The sequence below is a fragment of the Glossina fuscipes genome, unplaced genomic scaffold, assembly GCF_014805625.2.
Source record: "Glossina fuscipes isolate IAEA_lab_2018 unplaced genomic scaffold, Yale_Gfus_2 112, whole genome shotgun sequence".
NCBI lineage: Eukaryota > Metazoa > Arthropoda > Insecta > Diptera > Glossinidae > Glossina > Glossina fuscipes.
The window spans coordinates 7,557,555-7,579,159 of NW_023998455.1; the positions used below are offsets into that span (position 1 = coordinate 7,557,555).

The 21,605-nt window shown below is 35.3% G+C and overlaps 4 protein-coding genes across 6 annotated transcripts; 1 reads left to right on the forward strand and 3 right to left on the reverse strand.

Annotated features, from left to right (window-relative positions):
* Positions 1 to 4,266: 4,266 nt before the first annotated feature.
* LOC119639291 (40S ribosomal protein S3) lies at positions 4,267 to 5,407 on the reverse strand. Its single transcript, XM_038036588.1, has 2 exons — positions 5,348 to 5,407; positions 4,267 to 5,062 (listed from the first exon to the last, which is right to left on the reverse strand). Exons 1-2 carry the CDS (start codon positions 5,375 to 5,377, stop codon positions 4,367 to 4,369), a joined length of 726 nt encoding a protein of 241 aa, XP_037892516.1. The 5' UTR covers positions 5,378 to 5,407; the 3' UTR covers positions 4,267 to 4,366.
* A 455-nt stretch (positions 5,408 to 5,862) lies between these two features.
* On the forward strand, positions 5,863 to 11,439 carry LOC119639381 (SAFB-like transcription modulator). 3 transcript variants are annotated; one of them, XM_038036712.1, is made up of 9 exons: positions 5,863 to 6,144; positions 6,206 to 6,709; positions 6,782 to 6,806; positions 6,870 to 7,008; positions 7,080 to 7,123; positions 8,612 to 9,665; positions 10,188 to 10,343; positions 10,402 to 10,794; positions 10,851 to 11,439. In XM_038036712.1, exons 1-9 carry the CDS (start codon positions 6,025 to 6,027, stop codon positions 11,209 to 11,211), a joined length of 2,796 nt encoding a protein of 931 aa, XP_037892640.1. In that variant the 5' UTR covers positions 5,863 to 6,024; the 3' UTR covers positions 11,212 to 11,439. The 3 variants fall into 3 exon arrangements, with proteins under 3 accessions (XP_037892640.1, XP_037892641.1, XP_037892642.1); XM_038036713.1 differs by having other exon boundaries at positions 10,854 to 11,439; XM_038036714.1 differs by lacking the exons at positions 8,612 to 9,665; positions 10,851 to 11,439 and having other exon boundaries at positions 10,402 to 10,493.
* Positions 11,440 to 11,662: 223 nt separating this feature from the next.
* Positions 11,663 to 15,810, reverse strand: LOC119639333 (serine/threonine-protein kinase Nek8). The gene is made up of 15 exons (XM_038036635.1): positions 15,323 to 15,810; positions 15,038 to 15,226; positions 14,834 to 14,972; positions 14,625 to 14,753; positions 14,496 to 14,564; positions 14,299 to 14,384; positions 13,412 to 13,612; positions 13,219 to 13,343; positions 13,038 to 13,155; positions 12,717 to 12,983; positions 12,483 to 12,651; positions 12,230 to 12,424; positions 12,053 to 12,169; positions 11,879 to 11,997; positions 11,663 to 11,801 (listed from the first exon to the last, which is right to left on the reverse strand). Exons 1-15 carry the CDS (start codon positions 15,808 to 15,810, stop codon positions 11,663 to 11,665), a joined length of 2,550 nt encoding a protein of 849 aa, XP_037892563.1.
* Positions 15,811 to 18,270: 2,460 nt separating this feature from the next.
* Positions 18,271 to 21,436, reverse strand: LOC119639192 (ras-related protein Rab-8A). Its single transcript, XM_038036461.1, has 4 exons — positions 20,069 to 21,436; positions 19,479 to 19,771; positions 19,306 to 19,419; positions 18,271 to 19,232 (listed from the first exon to the last, which is right to left on the reverse strand). Exons 1-4 carry the CDS (start codon positions 20,190 to 20,192, stop codon positions 19,119 to 19,121), a joined length of 645 nt encoding a protein of 214 aa, XP_037892389.1. The 5' UTR covers positions 20,193 to 21,436; the 3' UTR covers positions 18,271 to 19,118.
* Between the last annotated feature and the right edge of the window lie 169 nt (positions 21,437 to 21,605).

A 21,605-nucleotide genomic window follows, 5' to 3' on the forward strand; every position in this document is an offset into this window, starting at 1 on the left:
TTTTTTTTTTTTTTTTTTTTTTTTTTTTTTTTTTTTTTTTTTTTGGTTGTTACAAACCGCTTTAACAACAGGTGCCGTTTATTTTAATGATACTGCCAGCCACTCGGTACACAAACACTAACAACATTAACAATCATTTTAGCGAACGAAAAGCATTAGTGGGCAAAACATTACAAAACTAAACCAAACACCGAACACATCGAACAAGAGTAGATCCAAACATTTAGGAATCGCACTGTAAAACATGACATTAGCTGTTACTTGCCTGCCTAGCTGCCGGTGTATGCTTACTTACTTGTTTCTTTGCTAACCTTACTCCATCAACTTTGCTGTGCATACATAGAATTTCATCTATATATATATATATATGTGCACACGCAGTAATGAATCCTCCTGTGGCATCCAATTTAGATTTATGACTATGTAATATAGAAATTTCATGCGTGATCTCGTTGCATGCCTGCACACCGCACAGCTGAAAATTGCAATTTTCAGTCACTGCTATTAAAGTTCGCAATTGATGTCAAATGTGGCAAATAACCAACAGCAATAATAGCGCGCAGAAGAAGATAAATATCCAATACTAGTATGGCGGCACTATATTTACCTTGAATGAGAATTTACTACAGCACTTGGAGTTTAAAGATAAAGAAAAAAAGAAAAGATAAATAGCTTAAAAAAACTCTCAAAAACAAAAATTATCATGAACATCACACACAAACTATCTTGGATAATGGATAATTGATAATATGGAAAACGGATAACGGATAACGGATAACGAATAACGAATAAGTAACAACTAAATGAATAACGCATCTTAAGCATATATATATATATATATATATATAAGCGACAGTGAGTACATATTTTCAACAATAAAACATTATTAAGCCAACGATGATTGATCGAGCAAATTATCGGAAAAACGTTATATGCACAACAATTAATAAGTGAATAAATAAAGGAAAGATAAGAGGCAATGCACGATCCGTTCAACATACGGTTAATAACTAGAGAATAGCGGCGAAAAGGCCTTAAATATAATGCAAAGCTTATATAAACTGATTGTAAAGGAATTGTATGCCACGAGAAAGGGGCTGAATCGAAGGTCGACGGCTTAAAATGGAAACCGGCCTGTTGACAATAGTAACGGATCGAAGGCGGAAACGTGATTGTAGTTAAGTAACGGATAGCAACCGAAAAAGTGCAGTTTACTGCCACCAGAAAAATAATTAACTATATATTATTGACATAACGGTCGACGTCGGTTCTCAGTGCTTTCCTATATCTGCAAGCTATACGGCATAATTAATGTGTCCCCGTCACGTAGTAGCATATTAGCTGCAGTTAAGTCCGACTTTTAATCGAATAAAGTTTTAAAGATGAATTTTCGCAATTGTATGAAACCTTAAACAAGTAAGAGGATTACCTCTAGATGTGGCCGAATCTCTTGTACACGTCACGTTTACCTTAGCACAGACTCAGACGCCCTTTTGCCAAATTCGAAGCTGATGTCTTTTAATTTTTGCGCACAAGCGAATGCTTATCACAGACATTAAGCAGGTGGACAGACGGACATGAAGAAGAATGTATGCAAAACCCAGAAAAACTTGAGACTGACTCATCTCTCATTATACCGAAAGATTTAGAAATACTTGCAAAATTATTTGCAGAACCCATTTAAACTTGTCTGTCCGTCTGCTGTGCAGCTTTTGAGATATTTTAGTAAAGTTCGCTACACTCACTTGTTTTGACTCAAGGTCGAAGGCTGTTGGCAACGGTTTGGATCGGCCCGTTTCTTTGCACACTTCTCGCATAACATCTTATTTTGATGTGTTTATGGGCCCGCTACCGCTATAGAGTTTTCATTCGTTTTTTAATAAAAATTGAACTAATGAACTAAGAACGTCAAGCCAAACAGGGTTCCCGGTAAAAAATTCTTCTTTAGCCTTATTAATGTGTAATAAATGAATTATTAAAAAAAAATAATGATGAACAAGAAATTGGAAGCAATACAAAAGTGTAATTAGATGAGAATCCCATATCTTCCATTTTTATATTGGTCTATCGTTCCTGTCTATAGCTCCTGTAGCATGGCTTAAATGTCAAGGGTAGATGGCGTGTTGAAAATCAGCCGAAAAACGAAAGTGTGGACATCCACAAGGAACCGGATGGTAATACTTCACAAGTGGGACGTTTTATATGCAGGAGTACGCTTAGAGTGAGTTCAGTAAGAGTGTAGTCAATCCAAATACGAAAATCCAGGAAGAAAAGGTAGGGTTTAGGCAAGAGCGAGGAAAAAAGGAAACAGTGGGTAGACAAAAGAAAAACATCGGCGGTTTTGATGAAAGCAGTTAGTTACTTCAAATCGGAGTAATCGTGAGCACAAAAAATATATATAAATACGTTGTTGTTAGCGGTGAAAAAAGCAAAACTTCAGTCCGATATTGCCCCATCTTTTGCATTTGAAGAGAACATGTTCAGCAGATTCCGGTGTCAGACCTAGTTCGCAAATATCGCTGTCAAATGCTCCGATCATTTGCAGATAGGGTTTCTCATAGATAGATAGGGTTCATCATAAATCCGCTTGATCTCTCAAGACAGGAAAAGAGAGCGTGATAGGGGTTTAAAGGACGTGGGTGGAAGTGCTTTGTAGAAAAGACGATACACTTTCCCTCTAGCAATGTTTATGTATTTCTCGTTAATTTCACTGATGATGTTACTTCGGATTGAAAGGAAAATTTCTGTCGCTGAGTATTTCACAAATACGATTTCACCTTCAATTTGAGCTTCATGCGCATAGAAGTCAGCTTGTCGCTGAGACAGATACCGCAATGGCCGGGATCCCAGACAAGATGGTATTATGGTATCATTGAAAGAATTGTTTAGCATGTGGTAGATATTGTACACATGTTTATTTGTAACATCCTTATTTTTAATGACGAGCAGGGCACCTCTACTATCAGAGAAAACGACATACCTTTTGTATCCATTGGAGACAGCAAGATCGACTGCCTATTTAATGGCGAATAATTCAAGGTGGAGAGTGTAGAATAGATTATCAGGTATTTTCGGTTTCCAGATTGTATCAGGTCGATATTTGCTTCGTTGCTGACTAAATACAAATCTATATTTTCCCAACTAATCTGCAAGATATAAAGCCACGAACGTACAGATGTATAGGCTCACTATGCCACTTTAGGTTTTAAGTCTCGTGGCTCCACCAGGATGACAAGACATGGATAATCCAAATTCAAAAACTAATGAATAATAAAATAAATGACGAATAAACCAAAGACCAAAAAGCGATTTTCAATAAATTCTATTAGAATGAAAACCTAATCTTTTTCTGAGGGAATACGCCCTTGACCGGTATTACTTTTTTGCATTATAATTGCATAAATAAACACTGAAACAGGTTTTTCAATAATATGCGTTGCTTAACACACAGACGAACGATTCATTTTGATCATCATTTTCGATAAACTGTCACACGCACTGACATACTGCAATCCACGAAAACATATTAATTCTGCTTTAAAAGAAAAAACCGAAAATGCAAAGCAAAATAAACCGCAAAAAAAATTTTTTTGTCGCTCCTCAAGTCCGAAATTCCTGGCAAACTTTTATTCTTGCAAGAAGTGGGTCAATCAGATTACAATTTTAACATCAGACACCAAAGAAAACATGCCAAGATTAAAAAGAACATGCATTGCATTGTAAAGTAATCCTTATGCTGAGGGACGTAGCCACTGACATATAAACGAAGAACTCTGAACTTGCGTTTATGCACGCATTCGTCCGTATGCAAGCACGTCTCAGTACAAGAACAAAACCAGCTCAATGGCATCTTACCGTGAGCTGGTTGGCACAAAGGCTGACGTCTTAAATAAATTAATTACATAAAGCTACAAACTTATGTATATAGCTCTTATTTTTCATTTGGCAACGGGTTCGAACCCTCGTCTTTACTTAAAGTAGATACTAATCAACGACTATTTCGCATGAACACGAGATCACCTAATATAGCATAAGATAAGGGCAAGAAACGAAAATGCATTAAAATTCTTTTGGAAATTAATGACAAAAAGCCAATCTTGAATTTGAAGAACAACGATTAATAATTGACACGAGCGGAATTTTGTAAGACAATATGTGAAAGTGAACATGCTACTTTAATAAAAAGTAAGGTTTTATTTACCGAGGATTGGAAGAAGGAAAACACAAACACGTTCATAACAAGATTTTTAAATCAAAATTATTACATTTTCACTTCTAATTTGTGTTCCTTACGTAGGATATTCTCTTTATGAACTTTATTCCCATAACGTATAGAATTTTTTTTTTAATTGGTAAAAAAATGCACTTATACTTCTGAAACATCATTATATACATTTAGCGCTGGAGGAATTTTATATTCTGTTTCAGGCGTCTCGTAGATCTTCTCTTCCTTTGGTTCCACCACAGACACATTATCAGGCAAAGGCTTCTTAGGACCAATTTTATTTTTAGGATCGTAAGGCAACATGATTTTCACTTTAATACCCAAAACACCTTGGCGCAACAAAACGTGACGTGTGGCAGTTTCAACATAATCATTGCACGGATCGCCAGAGTGGATCATCAGACCGTCTACGAATTTCATGCTTTTAGCACGTTGACCGCGCAATTTCCCTGACACAACCACTTCGCAACCTTTAGCTCCAGACTCCATGATAAACCGCAATACACCGTAACAAGCGCGACGCACCGCCAGACCACCAGTTAGCTTATAACGTAAGGATTCAGCTTGCGCAATAGCACATAAACCGCGTGTGGCTACTTTTTCAGCATACAATTCTATACGGCCTGGTTCAAAGTTGAAACGTTTTTGAACCATTGCGGTCAATTCACGTATTCGACGACCCTTTTCACCCAAAACCTGTTGAGTCTTAGTGGCCATGATGATGATTTCAGTACGGGCTGGGGTGACGCGCACTTCCACACCGGAATAACCATCCTCGGCGAGTTCACGAGTTAAGAACTCATTCAATTCTGCCTTAAACATGCCATCGGCAACGAACTGTAAGCAAAGAAAACACAGAGCCAGACATTAGATAATATTTGCAAATTTTTCAATCTTCGTTAACATTAAGATACACAAAAATTGCTGCTTCTAAAATGATTTAGCCTTTGCATCTCCAGCCATCTGCAATTTCTGACACAAACAACACTTTGAGGTTAGGAGTTGATCGCTTTGTTTTTCTATGATCCCCAGGATACATTAGAGTAGTATTGAAGTCGTAATCATTGAATATACCGATCACCATATATTGAAACACAAATATTACGAACTTGTCCAAATTACCTTGCGTTTTTTTGAAATTGTTAGGCTCATTTTTAATTCATACAGCTCGCACAGAACGTGGTAAAAAAAGAAAGAAAGAGCGACAAGATTGTGCAGAGCTGCCAATTTCCGAATTTAAATCTTTTTTGAGGATATATTTGCCTCAAATGAATCCGTTACGGGTATTTGTTATTATTGATAAGAGATAGAAAATGTTCTTTGCAGAATTTCATGTCTTCCGCAAATGCGAAGGCTTTCAAATAATTTGATTATAACTTTTGTTTAAACTTTTTGTCTAATATGTGAGGCATTTTAAAACACTTGTATTCAATTTCTGCTATGATATTGAATAATTATAACGAACATAAAGTTCGCGTTCATTTCTTAATCAATGAATATAAAGTGATGTGTTCTTTTTCATATTTTAAAAGAAGAATATTTATAAAAAGTGATTTCATGGCAAACGAGATAGGAGCCTATGAAAATTTGAACAGTTGCTATAATATTAAACCTCAATACAGATAATTGCAACCCTGTCTTGACGACGCCATTTTCTTTTTATTAAAGAACATTTTTTTCAATGCGAATCGTTCTACTTGCAGAGAAAATTCTTAAGAAATTTTGCTAAATCGAAAAGGTTTATCGCGATTCGCTTAAAAACCAATAAAGAAAAAATAATTATCGCGTTTTTTGACGAAATGTCTGAACAAGGCAAGAAGTTACTTGAATTACGTGTATCTGACCTTAAAGAAGAATTAGAACGGCGACGGTTGGACACTATTGGACCGAAAGCAGCTCTTATAGAGCGTTTAGAAAAGGTTTGTAAAAAAACGCGAACACTTACTCATTTGGTGAAGTCATAATTATGAATATTTTCAGTCGCTTAAAGAGCAAAGTATTGATCCAACAAAGCACGTTTTTATAATGGGTGGTAGCAAAGCCAACGAACAAAAGGGCAAAAAATCTGCGGCAATTAAATTGCCAATGCCCGTAATGGTGAAAGAAGAACCAAAGGATGATGACGATATGCCTAGCCAAGGAGACAGAGAGGACTTGAACGAAAAATTTCAAAGCGAACAAGATCAAGAGGAAGAAAATGATATGAACGGTTACGATGAAGAAGTTGATCAAATTGGTGATGTAGATGAAGAATGCGTTTACGTAAACGATGATGAAATGAACGAAGGAGATGACAATGATCACGATAATAATGAACAAAATCATGATAGGCAAGAGGCTAATGAGCAGGAATTGACGAATGACAGTTGCTTAGATGAGGGAAATCGGGAAGACGAAACAAACGGTGACACTGCCATCAATGATAACGAGGAAGGTATTAATTTGACTATTGGAGAGGATGAACAACAATTATTACATGATGAGGTAAAAGAGATTTGTAGCTTATGGTGAAATTTCGTAAAAAGATTTTATATTAAATTCTTTTCTGTTATATAGGCTCCAGACTACAGGGAAAAGACAAGTATGTATTTTTATATGCAATAGCCTTTTAGAAGTGATACGAATTTGTATTTTTTATTTACAGCATCAATTTCTACTCAGAAAGAGAAGGGTTCTTCGAAAGAAGGTAAATCAGAAAAAAGTAAGGACGGCAAGAAATCCAGTCACAAAGATGAAAAAGATAAGAAAAAAGATGACAAATCTTGCGACAAAAAAGATGAAAGGTGTGAAAAAATGAAATTTTTCAACTAAAATAGCGTAAGACATGTTTCCTTATTTTACAAAATATTTTCAGTGAGCTAAAATCGTCTTCAAAATCTGGCCATAAAGATGATAAAGGTAACTTTTCAGGCAAAACTTTAAGTATTAGTAAGTAGTAGTAAACTTTGTCAAAGAAACTTATGTTAAACGAGAAAAAAGAAATGAAAGACTTCCAGGGCAAGAAAGTGTGAATTTATATTATGGGAAAAGTCATATAGTAACAACACTCAGCGCAAATTTTGCAGATCTTTAATTCATCAAGGAGCACCGTCATAATTCTGCATATCAACAATTGGCGAAACTATGCTGTAATCTTATAAAACTATGTGGGAAGACTTACTTAAGCTTGCACGTAAGATCGTTTAATTTAGCTGTCCGTGGAAAACCTTTGGGTTCCCATTTGGGGTGGTGGCAAGGAACACTGGACATAAAATAACTTCCAGCAGTATCTTTCAACAAGAGCTATATGTTCGCAATTATGCCACTCTGTAATGCTAGGAAATTGTACTGTGATACGTAATCGACGCTTTCGTATTTATTTAGAAGGAGATTTTGACGTTCATCCCTTTATTTTATGACATATTGCTTAGCGTTAAATGAATTAATAAAAAATGTTCGCTTTGTGGATAATAATCAACTAAACTCATCACCAGGATTCGCTAATCACCACAAACATCGCAAATTGTAAAAAAATGCATATATACTTTGCCTGTAAGCGTGCATTTAAAGCAGTCTGTTCTCGAGACATTGTCGACGTAAATCCTTATGCTGCTACATTTTCCCGCGGTTTTTATTGGGACAAGTACATAGCATTTATACAACATTTGCAGAAATAGCTCAACAAAAGATATATGATATCTTACTACTGTGTCGGTGTTGAAATCGTCCTCAATTCAAGGCATTGATCATCGCTTATCATTTTTCAAAAGCTTTAGCGATAAAAATGGATTGTAAAAATCATGTTTGGCATTGTTGAATCTCGTTTTATTTTAATCTAAAATTATCTTTTCTAACTTCAGCTATCTAAAGCATTCAAAATATGTAATCATCCGAACTAATTACTATTCGCAGAAGTATGTTGGACGTTTCGGTCTATGGTTCAGGTTTAAACAAGTGGACTCCATGCGCTAATGCAATTTAAGCAAACATTTGGAAAGTAATTGACCTACAATAGACTTGGCGTATGGTAACAGTTTTGGTACAACACTTTTGATTAATGATATGTTTTCCAGCAACAAATTTACAGAATGCAACGATCAGCATTATATACATTTTACTTCTTCGGATTTCTATAAATTCACACTTTCTTGTCCGTGCTATCATCCCTAAATATTACTAAAAGCGCTAACATATTAGAGCCTCGCTGATATAAAAATCCGAAAAAGAAACGGTAAAGTGCAAAAAAAAAAAAAAAAAAAAAATATTAAAATCAACACAAAGCTATGACAATGAAAAGTAAAAAAACTTGTATAGACTCTTTAATCGAAAGTTATATAATGTGTACCACAAATATCTATAACTCTTCATTATCTCTTCATTCTGTTATTATTTATGTGGAATTTACAGAAAAATCAACAACAAATACGTCAACGAACAACAACTCATCTGCAACGGCTGCCACCAATTCATCGTCATTGAAAAGTGGTGGCGGTTCAAGTGGCAGCAGCAAATTGTCCTCCACCAGTGCTTCTCGTAATTTATGGGTGTCGGGCTTATCCTCATTGACTAGAGCCAGCGATTTGAAAACAATTTTTTCAAAATATGGCAAAGTAATTGGTGCGAAAGTGGTGACCAACACTCGTACGCCTGGTACACGCTGTTATGGTTATGTTACGATGTCTTCATCCAATGATGCAAGTCGTTGTATCGATCATTTGCATCATACTGAATTACATGGTCGTATTATATCGGTGGAACGTACTAAAAATGAAATTGGTGGCAGCTCTTCGAGTTCATCAAAAAATGCCGGCAAATTATCCGGTTCATCGAGAGCAGAATCTAAAAAGAAGGATGACGATAAGAAATCCAAAGATGGTGGCAGCAAATCGTCACATAATGATGAAAAACGTAAAAGTGAGGCAACCAAAAAAGACAGGTCTTCATCGGCCAATAAAAGCAAAGATGATAAGGAACACAAGTCCTCACATTCCAAAGAAGCTGCTAAGGACAAGTCCAAGGATGATACAACAAAAGACAGCAAGCGTAGTGAAAAGGCCCGTTCCGAGGTTTCAGCTAAGGCTAAGGCTCAGACTACGAATGAACAAAATAAAGGTAATCGTGGTGAACAAACTGACCGCGAACGAGAGCGTTTGCGCGAACGGGAACGTGTGCGCCAGCGAGAGATACTCTCTTATCAGAAAATACGCCAAGAACGTGAACGTCAACGTCTTCGCGAACGAGAACGTGAAATTCGTGAAGAAGAACGCCGGCGTCGTGAAATACGTGAACGTCAACGTCAAGAAGAAGCTCGTTTGGTCGAGGAGCGTCGCAAGTTGGCTTTAGAGCGTGAACGCTTGGAGCGGGAGAAGGGAGAACTGCTGCGTTTAGAACGTGAGCGCCAAAGATTGGAGCGCGAGAAACTCGAATTGGAACGTCTTGAATTGAAACGTCAGCAAATGAAGTAGGCATTGTGATTCAATCAACCAATTACATGAGAGTGTTAAGTGCATTTATTCCTCTTCGTTAGGCAGAATCAAAAACAGTTTCCTCTCTCTCCAGCTTAGACATAAAACTCAATATCACAAATTTCTCACCTTCTCAAATACTTTTGAAAATACTTTTTTTTTTTTTCTTTGTTATGAGACTTACTACTTTAAACATTCCATAACGTCCACCACAGAAGGAGGGAGAGAGAAAAAGGAAAGCAGATTGATATAAAGTAAGGCAGCGAATAAGAGTTAAGCATTTTTTTTTTTTGTCTATAACGATCCTTTCACAATTACTTGAAAAGGAGTGCGTGATTTGGCAAATTTGCTGTGTGCAAAGTGGTGTAATCTTTTTTCTGAAGAAATCGTATTTAAACACAGTATTGCTGGCAATACTTATAGTTTACCTATGTTCTAAGATCACATAATAATGTATTTTTTTCTTTGGTTTTTTCTCTCTTATTCTGTGATACTATTTGTACAATGACAAATGTAAGGATTATGCGTGAAGACCCTATTAAACGCATCAGCAAACGCTCAGGCGATGAACGTTATACAGATGTTTCAGATCGCAAGCGAACATCGGGTTCAGCCACTCGTTTTGAGGCTCCTCCACCTCCTCGATTTGATGCTTCTTTAGCTTCGTCAAGAAGGTAAACATTGTCGGAAAATTACTGAAAATTATTAAGCGCTTAATTCCCGATATTTCAGTTCTCATAGCTATGATAAGAAACGTGATGAATACTCAAGTTCTTCATCCAGCAAACGCTTAGATGATTATTCGTCTTCAAAGCGTTTGGATTTCGGTGGCAGTTCTGGTACCAAGCGTGCAGCCATTGATGATTTTGCAAGCGTAGCCAGCAAGCGTAGCAGCGATGATTATTCGAAGCGCAGTAATGATTACATCGCTCCATCATCGTCAAAACGAGGCGGCATTGATGATTATGGATCGAACACGAAATCCACTCGGGATGATTATAAGCGTGACGTAGAAATACGTCATATGCCTTCTTCTAGCAGCAGTTCATTACACAAAAGCAGTGGAAGTGGTAGTAGTCGATATGAGAGCGAGCGATCTTCATACAGACGTATAGACGACATAAGGTACCGTTTGCACAAAAATTTTTACTTTCTTGTTTAACCTATACGAGTATTCACAGCAGCAGCAAACGATATGACAGCTCAAGCGGTTACGGAGGAAGTACAGGTGGTAGCGTTTGGCCCCCATCGTCATCTTCGCATATGGGGCATTCAAGTGGTGGCGGAGGTAGTTCTTCGTTGAAATCCTATCCCAGCAACAGCTTGTCCTCTACCATTCATAGTGCTGGCTCGGGCTGGACTAAATCTGGCCCGGTTGAAGAGTCAAATTGGCGTCCGATGCCTTCGTCTCAGGACCGCTATGATCGCACGTACAATGAACGTTCTAGTGGTTATCCAAACGCTGGTAGCGGTGGTAGTTTGTATAGTGGCAACCGCACTGGGCCAGATCGTTATGGTGGAGGAGTGTCTTCACGTTATTAAGTGAAGAATATTTATAGCTCCTGTTAATATTTAATACATATTTCCATACGTATATTTAAATGGATTACCAGCCCTCCGGAAGATTTCTTTCCAACAATATATCTCTACATTCTTTTCCTTCGTGCTTTCTAATGTACAATTGCAGTTGTAGTTCGTTTAGTTTATATATTGACAACTTTGTTGTAATGTAATCGTACATTATAAATAAATTTCATTAATTAAAAAAAAATCAAAGTGCATTGTTTATGACGGTACCATGTTCGCAGAAAGGCTACCAAATAAAGCGATTACCAGAATGAATTTTTTGCCAAAAGCAATGCTTTCTTTAAAATATGCTTGAAATAGAATCGAATTAACAATGTCTTCTTAAAATCAAATCATTAATAGTAAAAAGCAGTTCAAGTCCAGTACGCCTTAAGGTAAATTGCTTCTGCATGTCCTCCATTCGTTCTCATAGTCCTAAATCTTGTATAGATGGTATTAAAGGTGCCGTTGTCTCGACTAGAACAAGTACGCTGTGAGGCAAAGGCCAAATGTCTTTTACCGTAACATAGTAACCCCTTTCCATTTGCTCGGCGGAAGAATATAAGCTAGAAAGAAAGATAGTAAATGTTTTTGCAATCACAAGGATAACTAAACGTGATGTATATCGACGATAAAGACTTACGCTAATATATCTTGGGGTTCTAAAATTAATTCGGACTTATAAACTGAAGCCAAGAAATTGGTAAAAGCAGAAGTATTGTTCTCCGATTCCACGTTCATTCTGTGTGGTCCCGACCACATCTATTAAAATGGGTCAAGAAGGTTTACAATAACTTTGAATTCATATGTAATTTACCGGCGATTTCGAGATATCCACTTCACTTATTTCAGGAACGCCGTAACGAGTGCCCCAAAATGTAATTACATTATCATCGGAACATACTAATGAACATTGCTCGCTGCATTTACAATTCTAGGGGAAGCATTAAACGATTAAAGAGCAGTTTTTAAATTGAAAGATAAGTAAGCTCACAGTTATGTAACGATCTTTCATTGATTCTACCAAGGTCACGATTGGCAAAGGCGAACAATGCCCAGTACCCCTTTGACCGAAACTATTAGAGCCCAAGGTTAAGATGTAGCCACCCTCAACGAGTAGTAAAGTGTGTGCGGTTGAAAAGCTAGCATCCATAATACATCGTCGAGGTAGAGGTAATTTCATTTTTTTCTGAAAAATCGAGGTAGAGCTTCATTCAAAGATATTTGTGGAGATATTTTTAAACTACCATAGCTGTTATTTTCGCAGGTTTTTCAAAGCCCAATTTGTTAAATTGATTGCTACCACAAACATATATATCACAATTCTCAAAGAGGATTGCCGAAGTATCAGGTCCACAAAATATTTTTTTAACTTTATTTTTCGCCTGAGAAAGCAAAATTTTTTGAGGAGTTTTCCTTAAGAATTGGGGAAATTAAAAAAAAAGAGTTAAGAAGGAGGACAAAGCATAAGCGCAACTTACTGTTGTGTTTGCAATTCACCTAAACCTAGTGAACCATGGGAACTAGTACCCCAAATATAAACGAAGCCTTCCACACTTAAAGCCAAAACATGCGTAAGTCCCGCTTTGATATCTTTAATTTTGATATCCTCTAATTTTTCAATAAACTTCGGACTGTGATAGATTTTATTGTCATTGTGACCCAAAGCATATTTTGAATTGTCACCGCAGCTTAGAATTCCACCTGTTTGAGTTAAAAGTATGGTAAAACCCTCGCCGGCGCAAGCGCTGCATTAAAAAGTATTTGGTAACCTAATTTTTGTTTCTTGAGAAGACTTATACCTGATAATATGATGATTTCTTATGGAGTCCATGCGGCTGGGATAATGTTTCCAGGCTTCTAAAGAGCTTAGACCCAATTGTCCATGGGAACCTTCGCCCCACGTATACACAGATCCATCTGTTCGAAGTTACAAGACCTTCTTAGACAAAGATTAAAAATAAATCTTAATAGTGCACCCACCACTATTCACGACCACAAAATGAGTGTTACTAGTAGCTACAGTTAATATATAAGCTTTCGGTGGTAACTGTATAGGATTCATGTCAAAGCTCTTACCAAAAGTCTTGACCTGATATAAAACCGATCTACGGATATAGTCATTAAGATAAGCGTGAGATCTTGTGGGGAAACTTAAAAATAATATGATTTTCACCTTTTCTCTATGGTCTCACTGGGAGCCACTGTCTGAGCATTCATAACCTCCTTGGTTACTGTTTGAGCTGTAGCAAGGTTAGCTGTTGTGGATTGGCGGGAGCTGCGATCTGGCGAAGTGTTATTATGAAGTGATAATGTTCCTGAACTGATTATTGAAAGCGAATTCTTAATTGATTCGCTGTCGTCTTCGTACGAATATCTGAAGTTTAAAAACAAGTAATAACAATATAGTCGTTCAAGGTCGACCATAAAATACCGCATACCACATTGCCTAATATAAATCGTTATTTATATTCGCGATAAAATACCGAGTTTTTTCCCTTTTTTTTCTCGTAAGTGCATATTTGCCGTCGAGAGCGTGGCCCAAATTCGTTCCACTTATTTTTTTTTTAATTACTGTTACGGGCTTACTTTCACTATAATATAATAAAGATTAGAGCTTTTTGTCGCATAACGCGTTACTATTCGCAGGAACAGTTATAGGGGAAAAGGAAAAAGCCCATCGAACTCACGTTTTTCACTTCAACTTACTATCCGAAAAAACAAATTATCTTCAAATAAGAAAGTCGTAGTTTTAAAAATAGTTCGATCTAATAAATTTTTAACACAGTTTGCCCTTGGGCCGGTTTTCCCAAAATATCGCAAAATTGTAACGTGCAGTTTAAACACAAATGGGCGTGGGCAGCTATCAAATGAAAGGACGGACAGATGGACGGACAAGCTTAAATCGAATCAGAAAGGCACCCTAAATCAATCAATAATAATTGCGTGTACCTTGAGTCTTCTAGTCGTTACATACACACGTACGCGCTTAATATACCCTTACACTATGAATGGTGTCCAGGTAATGAATGAATGAATGAAAAAAATAATAAATATTTATACCCTTTATTTTTTCCTAAACTGCGAAAGATCAATGGAATCCAGTACTCCAATATTTCCGAGGCTTTGGGACGATGGGCCGGATCAACCTTAGGAATCAAAAAGTAATATTTTATAATATTTCATTAAGGTGCCTCTATGGTGTGAGTCCAATTATCCTCCGATCCTCTTTCATTGCATTAAATATATGACTAACTAACCTGAAGCAAATTACTAAGCAAGCTTCGTAAGGCTGAAGTATAACCCATGGGTATGGGCGTATAAGAACCCTGAAAATTATTTCATTTACTACATACAAACATTATCCAATATCCACAATTTATGATTACCGCCATTATTTTGCTAACCAACTCGGATAGATTTGAAGCTGCAAAGGTCTTACGCAAACAACACAATTCACCTAAAATGCATCCCAAAGCCCAGATATCGCTTTTGTGATCATATTCCTTGCCTTCACACTAAAAAAAGAAGAAGAAGAAGAACAAAGCTTAAATTATTCGATTAATAACATGAATGAAACATTTCAATTGGTTTTCACCATTTCTGGACTAAAGTAGTAAGGCGTGCCTAAAACGGTTTGGGCATGAATTTTGGTTGTCATGATTTTCGAAATACCAAAATCACCGATTTTGACTATACCGCGGGAATTAAGAAAAACATTTGCCGTCTTCAAATCCCTGAAAATAAATTCATGTCAAATTTTGAAATCTGCCAACTTGGACGTAGTGTGTATTCCTCTAACCTATGTAGTATGTTTTCATCATGCATATAATTAATTGCGCTCGAAATTTGTTCGAAAACCGCTATAATGTAGCGTTCGGGGAAGTAATCGGGAATTTTACGAGCTGCTAAACCCTGAGCCAACGTCCCACCGTCAGCATATTCCATTTCGATCAGTAAAGTGTTATCTTTTACGAAACTTCCAAAATAGCTAAAGAGAGCACACAAACAAAAAACAAAAAAAAAAAAAAGAAGCGGTTGTAAGAACCTCTCTGTTAGCCGCCTTATAATGCCTTATAATATTTACCTTATAATATTTGGATGATGTAATTTCGAAAATACTTCGACTTCATTCATGGCCAAATCTTGCTCGGCCTCACTCAAGTTATTCAGGTTAATCTGCTTAAATACTACATGACGTTGATCGGTTTTACATTTGTAAAGCACGGCAATGCCAAATGAACCCTGCCCGACTATTTTGATTTTGTCATAATCACTCAACTCAGCTCCAACTGCATTCGAAGACTCGCCATAATCCTGCGAATTAATTGTATCCTCACTAATTGCTATATCTTCATTCATCAACTCCAAGGTCGATTTTTCTATTTGCGTTAAGTTCGCCGATTGATTATATATTGAAAATATTGTCGATTTACTGAAACCGTTAAAAGTTGCGCGTCTCTTCTCCTTCACTGATAAAACTATGGAGGATGCATCATTACTGGATGTGGATGAATCAGAAATACGGCCATTAAATATAGATAGCGTTGAGGCTTTTGCCTTAAGTTTTTTCATCTCCTTTCTTAAGAATTAATAATATAACTCAAGTGGTAGTGGTAGTGAGACTAATAACTAAAATCTACCCTTGACTAAAGTTGCAATTATCTAAAAAACATTTTGTTGTGGTCACTTGTAGCTCCAATCGTTACCGTGGCAATGAAGCAACTGGTTTTTTTTTATAAGTGTGTCTTAAGTTTTCTGTGAATATAAATAGATTGAAAAGTTTCTTGACCCTTTTATAGTTGAATCATTTCATCAAGTTTCTTGAACTTTGTTTCAATTGCCTACACTGAGAGAAATATGTTTCGAAAATCAAATATTCCTGTTTCAACATTTGCTTTACAAGATTCATTTCATTGGAATGCTTTTACAAGAGTTTTCGTTTAAATAATTTAAACTTTTATCGAAAGCAAACTTTTACACCTACACATATTATACCCATCATCGAGAGATGGAGGGTGTATTCGTTTTGTCAAAACGTTTGCAACGCCCAGAAGCAAGCTCCACAAACACCATAAAGTGTGTACGTTTTCGATCGGTCCGTCTGTCCGGTTGCCCGTCTGTATAATGTCTGTTGTTGTAAACATCCTCGCAGCTGCAAAAATTAATCTATCGGCCACAAATTTGGCAGAAACATTGCAAGTTCTTGCACACAAGTTGGTATTGAATATGGGCCAAATCGCCCAAAAGGCACGCCTACATTACCATGTAAATTGAGAACTCTGTTTCTTTAAAGGTATGCAAAATTGATAGTTCACCCTTTACTGACACAAGAGCAAATAAATCTACAAAAATTTGCACCTGTACAAAAATTGAGTAAAGTCATCACTTATGCAATAATATAGCGTATCAAAAGCAAACAGACTTCAAAAACCCCGCAAAGTATAAAAACTCTAATCCAGTTTCAAAACATGCTCGTCGGTTCGTCCGTCCGTCTGTCCAACTATGTAGTATCTGTGGTAAACATTCTCCTGTTCCCAAAAAGGAGGTTATCGCCTAAAGAATTGCAAAAGATTTTGAAAATGGCCCAAACAGGTCAAAGAACCCGCGCACAACATGTATGCAAGAAAAACTTAGAATCCTTTTGCTTTCTACGTCTTTCACTCGTTGCTCATAGACTGCAATAGGTACACGATATAAATTTCGACAAATATTCCTACAAAACCAGAAAGAATCAGCCACGTTCATCCAATGTTATAGAGTATGCACCTATACATATACATATTTCACTTTTTTGCAACGATGATGGGTGTAAATATCGTCGCAATCACCAATTTTCTTACTTGTTAAGATTAATTGTGTTTCTGAGCGTCATTTATATTTTTGGATCAAAAATCGTAAATTATTGTTTCTTCGCCCTATGCAACGGCTATATTTAATTTGACTGGATTAAATTTTATTTATTAAAGTAAAGTAGAATGTGTTTTGTGACAATGCCGTTAAAGAAATTTCAAATACAAAAAAAAAAAAAAAAAACAAATTGTTAACATTATTCGTCTATATTATTGGTTTGGTTTTATTTGTTTCGCAGCCGTCGGATGAATACAAAATATGCCTCTACCATGGAAAATATTCCCCGACCTGGAAACTATTTCATACATGTTTATGTAAGAGAAGAAATTTTCTGATTTGATTGTGTTGTTGCGATGATTGCACTGAGCCAATTAAACATGTACCACCATTCATGTTGGTCTTTTTAATGTCAGCACCATGTTCAACTAGAAATTTAACTATAAAAATGATCTAATTTAAGAGGAAGCAGAGCCGTTTTAATGTTAATCTAACTTAGCCATTGCAATGTGGGTCATAGAACAAGCGCTTCGTACAGGCGTTGAACTATTTCCTTTTTAAATATAAACGCATGTATATAGACAAACATGCCGTTCCCGTTCTGCTCGAAGGCCTTTCGAGATTGCAGAATTTTCTGCACACTTTTTACATTCTTCAATAAGATCATAGCTGAGTTTTGTAATTTTTTGATATATCCTTGGGATTACAATGGACATCCAATTACCATTGAGCTCACTAACCGCTTGTTCATTTTTGGTAACTATTGACTCATTGACACATTGATGATGACTTGATTAAGTTGTAAATATTTTGGCACAAATGAATTTATTTTTTTATACAAATACCGATAACTGGATTATTGGCTTTTGCTTAAGCCAAGAATTTCATTAAAATAGTAATGAAAAGGAAGTTATTATCAAGCTTGTTGTCGTTTGATGATCTTTGCAAAGAGGACGGACAGAAGCACAAACTCCGTGATTCAGTTTTCAACAAACTGATCAATTATTATTATTTTCTTTTTATTAATTACTTTAATAGTTGGAAATTTTAATGAGAATTGAGATCTTTTACATATTTTGGATTCCTTGTAATATATTTAAAAAATAATATTTAAACTACATTTCTCGTTGGGCTTAATCTTGCTAATAAAATAGAATTGCTTTTAATTTAAACTTAACGTAAATATGATGATGATTAAATTAAATTAAATTAATTCAATAAAATAATTTTATCATTATATAAAAAATAGCATGGCCATGTGTAACACGATTTTTTCCGCGAATTTATTATTATTTTTACAATTTTGAAAAGGTTTGCTTAAATGGAAGTGTCCCTTAAAACGCGCATATTAGGTATTATTAGGTTTAGCTTAATTCAAGATTTGGATCAATAATTACATAGTTATATATATATATATATATATATATATATTGTTATTTTCTCATTTAATTATATAAATGTTTGTTAAAGCGGTGCTGTGCAAAAGATCTGATCTGATCGTCAGGTTATAAAAAACCAAAAACTAGATGCTTTATAATTCTAATTCATGTAAAATGCTTAAAATCTATGTCTTTTATTATTACGTAAATATTATATAATTGCATTTAATAATTAACACAAGTTTTTGAATTTTCGATTCCAAATAATAGTAAATAAAAAAGAAATAAAAAAAAATTGGATTTTTTTTTTTTTTTTATATACTTTCTGAAAACGCTGTTATCCGTATATAACTTAAAATTCCTTTAGTTTTCTTTCTTTTTGTTAAGATTTTCGCTAAAATATATTTGTTATATATATATATATATATATACTCTTTAAATTAATTAATATTTCCTTTTTCCTTGTCGGGTAAAATTTTGCTAACATAATTATGGACAAATATTGAATTTTATTGTTGCATTTGCAGGGTTTGAAAATTCATTTCAAATTTTATATTCACTTTTAGGTTTCTTTTATTTATATAGATATTAAGTTTGTGAATTGATGTGTATCTGTTCTGCGTGGAGGTGTACTACTTGGTACGGATGGTAGATTTAACAAGCACAACGATTAGCGTCCGACAAACCAGCCAGACTAAATGTTCCTAAACCATTTGAGCCCGGTGATTTTTTATCATGCGGTTTGTCATCGTTATCGAAATTTTCACCCTGAAAAATTTTTCAAGATTTGTAAATAGCATAAAGTTTTAATTCAATATTCAATTTATGATTTAAAATGTACCCGACGTTCTCTTTGTTCGCGGATTTTACGAGCCAAAGTTAGAAAAGCATCTTCTATGTTAATATTATTTTTGCAAGAGACCTCAAAGAATGGCATTTCGAAATTTTCCGCAATCTTAATAAAAAGAGTTTAAAGTTTTCACCATAATGTTATCCGCATTTAACCGTCCATACCTTTTCTCCTCTTTCTTTATCTACCATTCGTTGTGTAGCCGAGCATTCACATTTATTACCCGCCAACACTTTGACCACATCGGGTGAAGCATTCTCTTGTATATTTCTGAGCCAATATGACAGATTATTGTAACTTTCCAAATTGGTTACATCATACATCAGCAGTATCCCCATAGCTCCACGATAATAAGCGGTGGTTAAAGTACGAAAACGCTCTTGTCCAGCTGTATCCCAGATTTGTAATTTTATCGGGACGCCATCCAAATTTATAAGCTTTTGCTTGAAATCGATACCTATGGGAAGAAGAACGACAATAAATGCATTCTCTTCTTAAAAGTACCATAAGCGATTGTTAATATTTAATGAAAACCATTCTTGTGGAAATACTAATGCTTGCATGTAAATTATGGAGAGTGTATATGTGTGGTTGAGTCGTTACAGACACTATGCAGATAGTTAGTATGTCATGTTTCGCTAAGTGTGTAAGATAAACATAAATCCAGGTCATCCATCTGTTACCTGGATTCTTCTACAAATTTCTTTCAAATACAATGCAAAAATTTAATTAAACGTAAAGTAAATTTACTTACCAATTGTGGAAATGTATGTATCGTAATATTTTTCATCGCAATATCTATGAACGATGCAAGTTTTGCCAACATTTGAGTCCCCCAATACCAGCACTTTATAGGTAGTGACAAAGTCTAAAGCCATGAGATTTATTTGATATTCTTATCACTGTAAAGTCTGATAGATAGATATATTCCAGAGTCCCTTTCGATTTAAGGAAAGTTATTGGAATTTAATAATCTTTACTTATCAATACGCCGCCTTATTGTTACTGTTCTATTTACTTAAGCTTTCTCCCTAAGAATTTATAAACAGTTAGTTTTAATTTAAAAAAATAATTAACGTATTAAGAATTTTTGTTTTTTTTTTTTCTTCAGTTCTTTGAATGTTTGTGAGAAGTATGATTCAACTTTGATTTTAATTTGTCTTCATTTCTTTATGTTGTGTTTTTGGTTGAAAAATCAATATCCTCTTTATTTGGCACATCTCTGTCAAATTCTGCAAACCATTAAACAAAATAACAGCTCTCGCGCCAATCACAATAACAGCTGATTAGAACTCAATGTTCAATTTGCGGTCGGACGATCACTTTATTAAAGAATTCGTGTGTAAAGAGGAGATTTTGAATTGGGAAAATTCTTTTCCTAAGCAAACCATTAAAAACAAGCAGAAGGACAGACATTCATAAGCCGATTACGATCACTTACAGCGTACAGCTTTGCGCAACAAGCATTGGACCAGCCTGTTATGTGAAGAATCCAAAATTGAAACTCAAGAAAGGCAAAAAACTTCCTTACAATTAATTATATTTAATATCAATATCTTTAACAAGTTATTTGGATTTTGGCGCTTAACCCAAGCTACCACGTATTCTGTGGAAAATTTGTATACACAAATATAAAACTTGGAAAAGATAATAATGCATTAATTACACCAAATTTGTGACGCCAGCTATTAGTTGACTTGAAAGTTTCTATGCGCGCGCCCTTGGAAGGGCTAAAGGGCTTTCAACTTGTTAATAAAGGCGGAAAAGGAAATTAACCTTAATAACGTAATCTGAAAAACACTTAACTGTTAATTTAATGTGTTAAATTAAACGAAAAAATAAATATATGCTAAGAAAGCAACTAATTTATAGATCGGAAGGATGCTTTCGGCACGCCATTGTCTGCGAGTCATTTTCTTCTCAATCAAAACAAAACTTTGCAAAAATGTAATCGAAGTAAAATACTATCCGCAGGAAAAACAAATTTGTTCTACTGTCCTACTGTTAATTTTCAAACGTACTGTGCACTGTGCACTGTAACGATAGATTGGCATCACTTTGTTTTAAAAACAGGTGTTAGTACAAATTCTCTGTAGTTTACACAACAAAATTTTTTCGACTGCAGTTTTGCAGGCAGGGTATATTTTTGCATTATTTTCACTTTGTTCTTCATTCTTTTCTTCATAAGTTTTTAAAATGATTAAAATTGTGCAATTTTTTTTTAACGAATTACATGCTGCTTTGGATTAAAAAATAATGATGTGACTGTTAATATTATTTGGATATTGGAT